This window comes from Perissodus microlepis, chromosome 4 (genome assembly GCF_051167445.1).
Source record: "Perissodus microlepis isolate ML-2025 ecotype Zambia chromosome 4, ASM5116744v1, whole genome shotgun sequence".
Lineage (NCBI taxonomy): Eukaryota > Metazoa > Chordata > Actinopteri > Cichliformes > Cichlidae > Perissodus > Perissodus microlepis.
In genome coordinates this window covers 4,248,024-4,256,404 of record NC_140464.1, presented here as the reverse complement: position 1 = coordinate 4,256,404, position 8,381 = coordinate 4,248,024, and the positions used below count along the sequence as shown (strand labels likewise).

Genomic DNA, 8,381 nt, shown 5'->3' with positions numbered 1-8,381 from the left:
CTGACATGGCTTTCATGTGGAGGATCATCTCTGGTAATGAGAGCCCCGTCTTCAGCTACAATTGAGTTGGTATGAGCAGCTTTGCAGCCAGATTTGAGTCCGTTTGAGTTTATCTTCTTCCCGAAAATGAAAATCAAGCCCATCGCAAGTTAACTAGTGATGACAACGGGGCTTCTGAGACACCTAAAATAGCAGCCACGCTAAGAAACCACAAACAGAGGCCACCAGATTTGACCCAGCCTTACGATTTGGTTATCTGGCGTCACTTTAACATCTGGAGTCAGGCTAAGCCGTCATAGAAAGGTGGTTATTATCTTGACAAGCAGAGTGTGTTCACATGAAAGCAACCGCGCCAGCAGCATCTGACCAATCAGACACATGGACAGGTAGCAGCAGAGCCACCAATCAGCACTTCAGACTGTGTGTAAAAACTGTAGTCTGCCTTCACACTAACGCCCACAAAGAAAAAGAAAGATGTTACAATAAAGAAGTTAACATTACTGAAATTAAACTGGCGCCTTACGTATTGGTTACAAATACTTTGAAGACTTGGAGTGAAATAATCTCCTACGATCGTCTTCTATTAAAGTGAGTTTGTTTCTGATCGTTAAACTTCAGATACCAGCAGCAGGATGTTTTCAGTTGTTTATCAAGTCTGAGAATGAAACTCTTCAGATGGTAATTTGCCAAACTCACTACCTGCCCTGCAGCATCAACCATTTTGCTCCTGTGTGGGAGCAGGAATGAAATTTCGGCATGAACAACATTAATAAACTTGGCGAAGCTCAAAATCATTCATGCATTTCCAGTTCAAAACACAGACGAGGCTTCAGTTTAACAGACTTTTATTATATAACTTTAACGATTTAGTAATTAATTAAGAGGAAGTGCAGGCATGAAACCAAACGGACCGTTTCCTTAAAAGCTTTTTAAACATTTCAGTCCAGTAACGACAAACACAGACGGACAGTCAAAGCTGCACTAGGCCACTCCAGCACTGCTAAAGGGTCAATTCACCCAAATCACAACTGATTATTATTAATTTTAATATTGTTGATAATGATAATTATATTATTATCATTATTGAGGACAATGCATAGACCCTGGCAAAAGTTAAATCACATTTTTGATTTTTTTTTTACCCATTCGCTGAACTTTTTAAATCACCAAAACCTCCTCAGGCTGCCTGTTTTGGAAATTCCGACGTTTTCTCTTAGATTTTAAAAATTTGTTTTATATTTTAAAACTGTTTATTTTCATAGCTGCTTAATATAGCTTCCATTGTATTGCAAAGGCTGAATACAACAGCTGAAATAAACTGCAACTGCCCTTTAGCTTTCCAAATTCATCATTATACAAACCACTGAACTGGTTTTTGTCTGGGCTCAGCATCGGTGGTATAGAGTTAGTTACTAGTAATACAAACATTTCCAAATATTTTTCCTGGAATTTTAAAAAATTCTTGTGCTCACCAGAGACGTTTTGGCCAAAATTAAAATCACCAGGACTGACAAAACTATTCAAACCAATTTTTAAAGGTGAAGTTTCTCACACTTAAGACACAAAACACTTTCGTTTATCACCTAGCCTTAAATAACGGGAAATTGATAGAAGTCAGCACTGACTAACTGCTGTTTACTGGGCTACAGAGCCCGACTGATTCATCAATAGGCTAACAAATAGTCATTTTTAAAAGTAAAGAAGAAATGGAAAAAAACAAAACACAACACTGCTCACCCTTGTGCAGTGTGTGAATGGGTGGGTGACTGGATGTGTAAAGCGCTTTGGGGTCCTAAGGGACTAGTAAAGCGCTTTACAAATACAGGCCATTTACCATTTGTTATGAGTGTTGATGTTGCATAGTTTGTCCACCAGAGGCAATAAAAGAGGTGGGGAAAAAAAATGTTCACGCTTAAGTCAGAAAAAAATACAAACTTTAGGAATTTAAGTGTAAATTTCTTCCCAAATATACAATAAAATGAGATATGATGTCATTCTTAGATTAAAGGGAATTGCAAGTTTTTGCCTTGCAAAATTCACATAAATCATAAATCTTCCATCTGCATTTCTGATTAAACTAATTTTTGGGGTGTAAATTTACTTTATTTACCTTTACTACCATAAATATTGTAGATTTTTAAAAATACATTTATTAATTGGGTGTTTTCTCACTTGCAAGGGTTTTTGCCTTTTGTAAAACTCCTAGTATTAAAAGTAAACTCAACCACCTCAGCTATGCCATTTAATCCACCCCCTTCAGTGGTAATAATATCCTATCATGTATCCCAGAAGCTTTACATTTATATCTTAGTTCAGCATTTTCCCATCACCCAAATTTCAAACCTCTAAATAAATGTGGGATTTGGCTGAACCGACCCTTTAACTTTCCTTTATTTTTATTATTTTAAAAAAATCCTTCTATGTGAGATAAACACTGATAAACATCTTTTTAATGGGTTGAACCTTTTCCTCTATTTGGAGAAAAACAAACTCCTGACACCGCTGAATGAAATGTGCTTGACTCTGGTGAATGTGCAGCTTGTTATCTCCATCAGCGAGGACAGGACGCCCTCGTTTCTAACTGTGAATCTTAGCTTAGTGCAGCTTTATTTAAATTTAAATAATTTAAGTAGAAAAGGGAAGAACAGACGGACATAAATAACAGCTGAGTAATAACTAGTAAAATTAGACTATAAAGTGCATCATAGCAAACAGCCGTGCATGCAACTGGAGGAAAATAAATTATGTTATGACTGAACAGGAATAGAAAAGTAGTACAAAAACAGTAGAAAAAAGTGGCCTCATATAAAGATATTATACTCTATACCGTACATCAATAAAGCTTATTTAAACTCTAACGTAATGTTCAAATTATAAACTATCTTTGTGGCTAGTCCAAGTGTGGATCTCCAAGAGGAGGAATAAATAAACACAAACCATCTCAGCTCAGTCCAGTTGGGGTAAGTGCCTGTTAAAGACCTACAGAAACAGAACCAAAGACACTTCTTACTGAAAATAAACCCAAAGTGGCCGCCTGCTTCCATCTGTCTGCCGTGATGGGTGAAACCTTACCAGAAGGTTTGTTCTTCTGCTCGAGCACACACGTACTTTAATTAGTGTTTGCAAAACAAGGGGAAAAAGAAAGATTAACAGCTGAGGTGAAGTCAGGCAGCTCTCGTCGCACCCTGAGGAGATCTGAGGACACAAACACAGGAGGACGACGTCAGGCCAGGACACGATTTTTTTCTTTTTAATGCTTTGAATTCACCTTATTTGGATACGTGACACAACTTTTGGTCCTAAATAAGCTCTTCAAAGTCCCCAGATTCCATTTATCAATTTAAAATGCATTAATAAACAGTGTTAGCACTGCTGCACATCCAGCCCACACACCCACAAAAAAAGGACTCTTAAACCCAAGTTTCATGTCCTGGTTTAAAATAAAAGTAAAGGTCGACAGTACAAACCTCCAGTGCCCTCATGTGTCCTCTGTGTCACCTCTTCTGCTGTCTGGTCGCACTTATGAACAGTTTGTTCTGTTGGAGACAAACGAACATCAGCTGCAAATAAAATACCAAAATCAGGACGTTCACAAAAACAGCTCAGAAAAACAAAAAGAAGAGCAAACGTTTAACTCGTGCTGAGCTTTTAGACAGCATCAGCTACGAGGCTAATGCTAATGGAGTCAAAAGCTGCAGTTCCTCTAACGTCCACTTGAGGCTTCAACAGCGAGCCAGTCCCCAACATGCAACTTTACAGCAGAAATAAACACGTTCAGCCTGCTACAGGGTCTAGTTTTGACCTCTGGTTTCATCCTACAGCAGGTGGACTGCTTTCTAACTCAGCTGAGGCTTAAATTCCAGATGTGGCTGCTGCGACTGACACACTTACTCAGACTCAAACTCCAGCGCCTCGGACTGCAGCTGGCATCAGCAGTGCTTGTTCTGCTCTGTAGATCTTCTGCAGGCTCGAGGGCCTCGTGAAGCAGGTGGAGCAGAACAAAGACTACTGCCGCCAGCTGCAGTTACAAGACGATGGAGTTTAGGAAGAAATCCACTGGAGAGACAGCCGTTTAAATGAATCAAAGTACGACCTCCTTATAACCATTTAATAAGGCATTTAAGGAAAAGACACTGGACATGCACTTTTGATTTTAACTCTTCTGTTAAATAATTAAAAAAATAAAAAAAAACAGACTAAAATGTTTTAATATCCAGTTAAATTTCAAACTGCTTCTTTGGCCTCGCTGTGTGTAGCATGTGGAAACGTCCCTCTACTTTCACACACGCCTTTAAACATCTGCAAAAAGCAGCAACAGTGACCCCTGCAGGCCGAGCAGCTCCTCACACTCCACCTCATTGCTATGTTTTTACCTTGTGCTCTGGACATCTCATTGAGAAGTTATCCTCATTGAGGACACAGCCTGGAAAAACAAAAGCAGGACATGAAATAACCAAAGGAAAGTCAGTACTGAGCATCACCGAAGTGCTGAACTCGTACCCGACTGGATGGCACATCTGTAGTGATAATTCCTGGGGCAGCCCTTCTGGAAACAGCCCATTATTGCGCCTGTTTGCTGGCAGGTGGAACAAATCTAAAAAAAAAAAAAAAAGAAAAGAAAAAAATATTCATATATTTATTCTGGCTCTCTAACAGAGTAGCTCTGCATGATTAAACAGTTCAGAATAATCCATATTTATGGCTGGCTCTCTGAACAGACATCTCCTCATCTCCTCCTCACTTTAAGCCAGCTTTCTTCTGATTGGCTGTGTGTCGGAGATGACCCCATGAGGGATATCCACTGTTTATGACATCACACAGAGCCATGAGAAGAAAAAAAAAAGTCTGTACCTCAGTGTTTGGGCTTTGAAGAGCTACTTGCTCATACACTAACCTCATAATGTGAAACTATGAATGTTCATAAGAAACACGACCATCTTTGGGACTTTCAATAGATTAAAAAAAGAAAATCGTGTGATAAGGATCATATGTTCTCAGAGCGACACCTCTGTGTTCTACAGCATTCATCCCAGCTGTAGCTCTAACTCACCGTTTCCTGCGCGAGCCGCGCTCCCTCCTCCAACCCGTACAGCTTTCCTCGGATAAGGAAGACGCCGGCAGACCAGATGCCGCAGTCCTCGTGGATCCAGCACTCATCCAGGTGAAGAGGCACCTTTGGGGAGGCGTTGCCATCAGCAGCTCTGCTGTCGTCTGAGGGATTTACCCCTCGGCTTTTAGAGAGTCCGTTTAGCTCCTCCTTCTGGGCGTCCACGCTGGGATAGTAGGGGCCGTGAAGGTCCCCAAGGCCCATGACGTTGGCGGTGTGGCCGCACAGGCAGCAGAACAGCGATGACTCGCACCGGCTGTCTGAGCTGAGCCGACCCGGCTGAAAACAGGAAGTGTTGGGAACAAACCCGGACAGAGACTTGCAAGCAGCCCGCCGCCCTCCTTCGCTACTCCGAACAGTTGCCTCCTCCTCCCGGTAGTTGACCACAGTGCACGCTCGCCGCTCCAGGTGAACAAACGGGCAGAAACCGCCCGATTTCTTCTCCTTTTTGTCCTCTTTATTGTTCACATATTTGAGCTTGATCTCAGGCTCTGTCGGAGAAAACAGAGACGAAGGCCCAGTCTGACGGCGGCGTTTCCTCCGCCACCTTGCGACAGTTTTTTTGCTCGCCACCGCACTCCTACAGGCTGAAGCATTCTGGTGCGGTGGCGGCGATGGTGGCAGGATCCTACGCTTCTGTTTTGTTCTTCTTAACTTTTTTGTTTTAGGAGCTGCAAGCGGCTTCTTTCGTTTGTGATTAACGGTTTTTGCATTTGAAGCTTCGCGCTGATGCTGCGTCTCAATCTGCGGGGACTTCCTGTCCGTCCCAACATCTGCGTCAGACTCCTCTGAATGGCTTCTTGCTCTTTGTGGCGACTTCACCGGCAACTCATCTGAGCTAGACACCCTCAAAACGTAGTCCATCACTTCATCGGAGTCGCAGCTCTCGTTGTATATACCCACAGCGTCGTGTTTGACTCGCCTGCTCAAGCTATGGCGAGATACGTTACAGGTGAGCGGCGGGATTTCTGAGGCCGGCCTTCGTATCCTAGCGCTGCGGCGGACTTCGCTTTGCGGCGCTTTTTCGCTCTCACTCTGAGGAGGAGTCGTCTTCTGGTAGCATTTGTTTTTCTTCTTCTGATCAGTGACAGAAACTTCGATGATGTCGCTGTCATCGCTGGAGATGTCGACCGCAGATTCAGCTGTGTTGGCGTAAACGGCACCGAGGTCGGATAGGAGGACGACGGGCCGGGTGTGATGTACAGGAATGTCCACCGAGCTGTCCGAGGAATCTTCCGAGTACGAGCTGTCAGGGCTGGGTGAGCTCAGAGGCTGAGGTAGGTGGTAGCACGCTCGCTCTTCGTCGAGCGAGGATGCGGCGGGGGACAGGGGCTCCACCATGTGTGTCACGCCATCCTGCATGAAAGAGCCGCACAGGAGCGGCTCCTTTGCAGAGGACACGAGGAAGATGACATCAGAGCCGCTGTCGCTCTCCTCTCCGCCACTGCTTTCAGGAACAGGGCCACCGCTCTGCTCGGGCCCATAGAAACCCCGATGCCACAGGCTGCCATGGACTCCGTCATGGTACAGATCCAGCCCTGGACCAAGCGTCGAGTTCATGTAGCCCCCCAAAGACTCTGGGCCGTCCTCCATGTCCCTGCAGCGCACGGGCGCTCCTGGCTGCGTGGAGAGTGAGCCGTAGGAGGAGGAGGAGGCTCTGGATCTGTACGAGGAGGCGAGATCTGTGCTCACTGGGCGTCTGTGGTACCACTCGGGCTTCTTGGCCAGGTCCATGGCTTCAGCGTGGCTGCGGGTCAGTGGGTTGTAGCTCTTTGACAGGTCCATCGCCATGAGAGGAGGATCCTGGGAGGACACATCCATCACTGCAACACACAGACGAGCAAAACCCTGTGATCCAGTTAGCACAGCTTCCCAGTGATTAAAAAAAAAACACCCCAAAAACACACTGACTGAAAACTGAAAACAGTCACTGGAAAACCAGAGCAACTGAAACTTTAAGAGCTGTTTTGTTAGTGGGTAACAAATAAGTTAACATTTAAAGCGGCGCATGCAACTTAAAGAATATTTATGGAACAGACAAAAACAATCAGTTCAGTGTTGGTAAACAATGGATGGTCATATGACCTGTTTGTTATTAATATGAGTTTACAGGTAAATGGTATAATTAAAAAAAAAAAAAATGTATTAGAAAATAAGCATACAAACGCAGATATGCATAGACCTTTATAGCATGAACACATTACGATAAATCAATTGAAATGAAATGAAATGAAAATTTTTATTTTTTTAAATTTCTGCTGTCAGTCTCCAGGATTATCAGTAATAGTGATTGGTCCACAGTGACACTGTAATCCATCATTCAATTACACTATTCTTCTTTTTGCCTTTGTACAGCTATGACTGATTACAGACTGACCTTGATGTATTTCTGTTTTGTATTTTTGAATCATTTCCCCCAAAAAGCCACGCAATCAATAAAGTTAGACACGAAGTATCATTCCTTTTTTTAAATTTGCATTTTGTTCATTTTTTTTTACCCGTGATAATCGTGACATGAAAACAAGCTCCTATCCAAGAAATATAAGACGATAAGAAGGATTTAGTTTCACAGTATCGTCCTTTCTAATCAAATTTCGATGTAGATGTAGCTTACTATTATTTTATTTATTTAGCCGGACAAGCAGTAAAATATAAGCTACTTTTAAATAATACACAGGAAATAAATGTAAATATCACAAAAATTTATATCTGATGATTAAGGATATGGCTTTAGTGACTGATGGATGAGAAGTTATGTCAGCTTTTCCTCTAACAGGTAGGCCCGTTCACTCAGATGCCTCCTAAAACCTGCCTGTTACATATGTTTTGCTATTGTCAAACAGCTGGGGATCTTACCCCTGAGGTGTGGGCGGTTGGGGCGGACCTCCCCGATCCTGACACTGCGAACTTTAGGGTGACACCTTCCCCGGAGCAGCGCGAGTAGCGCGGTTAGCTAACGCAGCTCTCCAGGCCCATGGCCCGGACTGGATGTAAACAGCAGCGACGCCAGCCCCAGCTCATGCTAGCCGGACAGCAAGCCGACGTCGGCCCGCTACGCTGCTCCGAAACGCAGCCGATACTTGACGCGACGATGACCCGTGAACATTTCCGCGGAGGTGAAATCCACCAGGTAAACCCCGACCTGCTGCTACCATCGGTATTTTAAAGTTGTCATCATGGACGTCTCTTCCCTCCTTAGTCAAGCCACCGCGAAATAAAGCGGAAGAGAAGGCGGCGTCTTCAAAATAAGAGCTTCAGGAAACCGTCAACATCT

General features: G+C 43.6%; 1 protein-coding gene across 3 annotated transcripts; it reads right to left on the bottom strand.

Moving 5' to 3' along the window:
* Positions 1–828: 828 nt before the first annotated feature.
* Positions 829–8,339, bottom strand: LOC146388054 (uncharacterized). Of its 3 annotated transcripts, XR_014800021.1 has the most exons (7): positions 7,964–8,339; positions 5,051–6,930; positions 4,501–4,594; positions 4,374–4,423; positions 3,468–3,560; positions 3,073–3,195; positions 829–2,979 (listed from the first exon to the last, which is right to left on the bottom strand). XR_014800021.1 is itself a non-coding variant. In XM_084925144.1 (6 exons), the coding sequence occupies exons 2-5, from the start codon at positions 6,926–6,928 to the stop codon at positions 3,495–3,497; spliced, it is 2,088 nt and encodes a 695-aa protein (XP_084781270.1). In that variant the 5' UTR covers positions 6,929–6,930; positions 7,964–8,339; the 3' UTR covers positions 829–3,195; positions 3,468–3,494. The 3 variants fall into 3 exon arrangements, 2 of the variants coding, with proteins under 2 accessions (XP_084781270.1, XP_084781271.1); XM_084925144.1 differs by having other exon boundaries at positions 829–3,195; XM_084925145.1 differs by having other exon boundaries at positions 829–3,195; positions 3,468–3,536; positions 7,964–8,338.
* Between the last annotated feature and the right edge of the window lie 42 nt (positions 8,340–8,381).

Excerpts from the sequence above, each read along its gene's own strand:
- LOC146388054 (XM_084925144.1), bottom strand. The coding sequence starts at position 6,928 with ATGGATGTGTCCTCCCAGGATCCTCCTCTCATGGCGATGGACCTGTCA. Across the intron at positions 4,595-5,050 it reads CGCGGCTCGCGCAGGAAACG|ATTTGTTCCACCTGCCAGCA; the intron begins GTGAGTTAGAGC and ends TTTTTTTTTTAG. Across the intron at positions 4,424-4,500 it reads CAGATGTGCCATCCAGTCGG|GCTGTGTCCTCAATGAGGAT; the intron begins GTACGAGTTCAG and ends TTGTTTTTCCAG.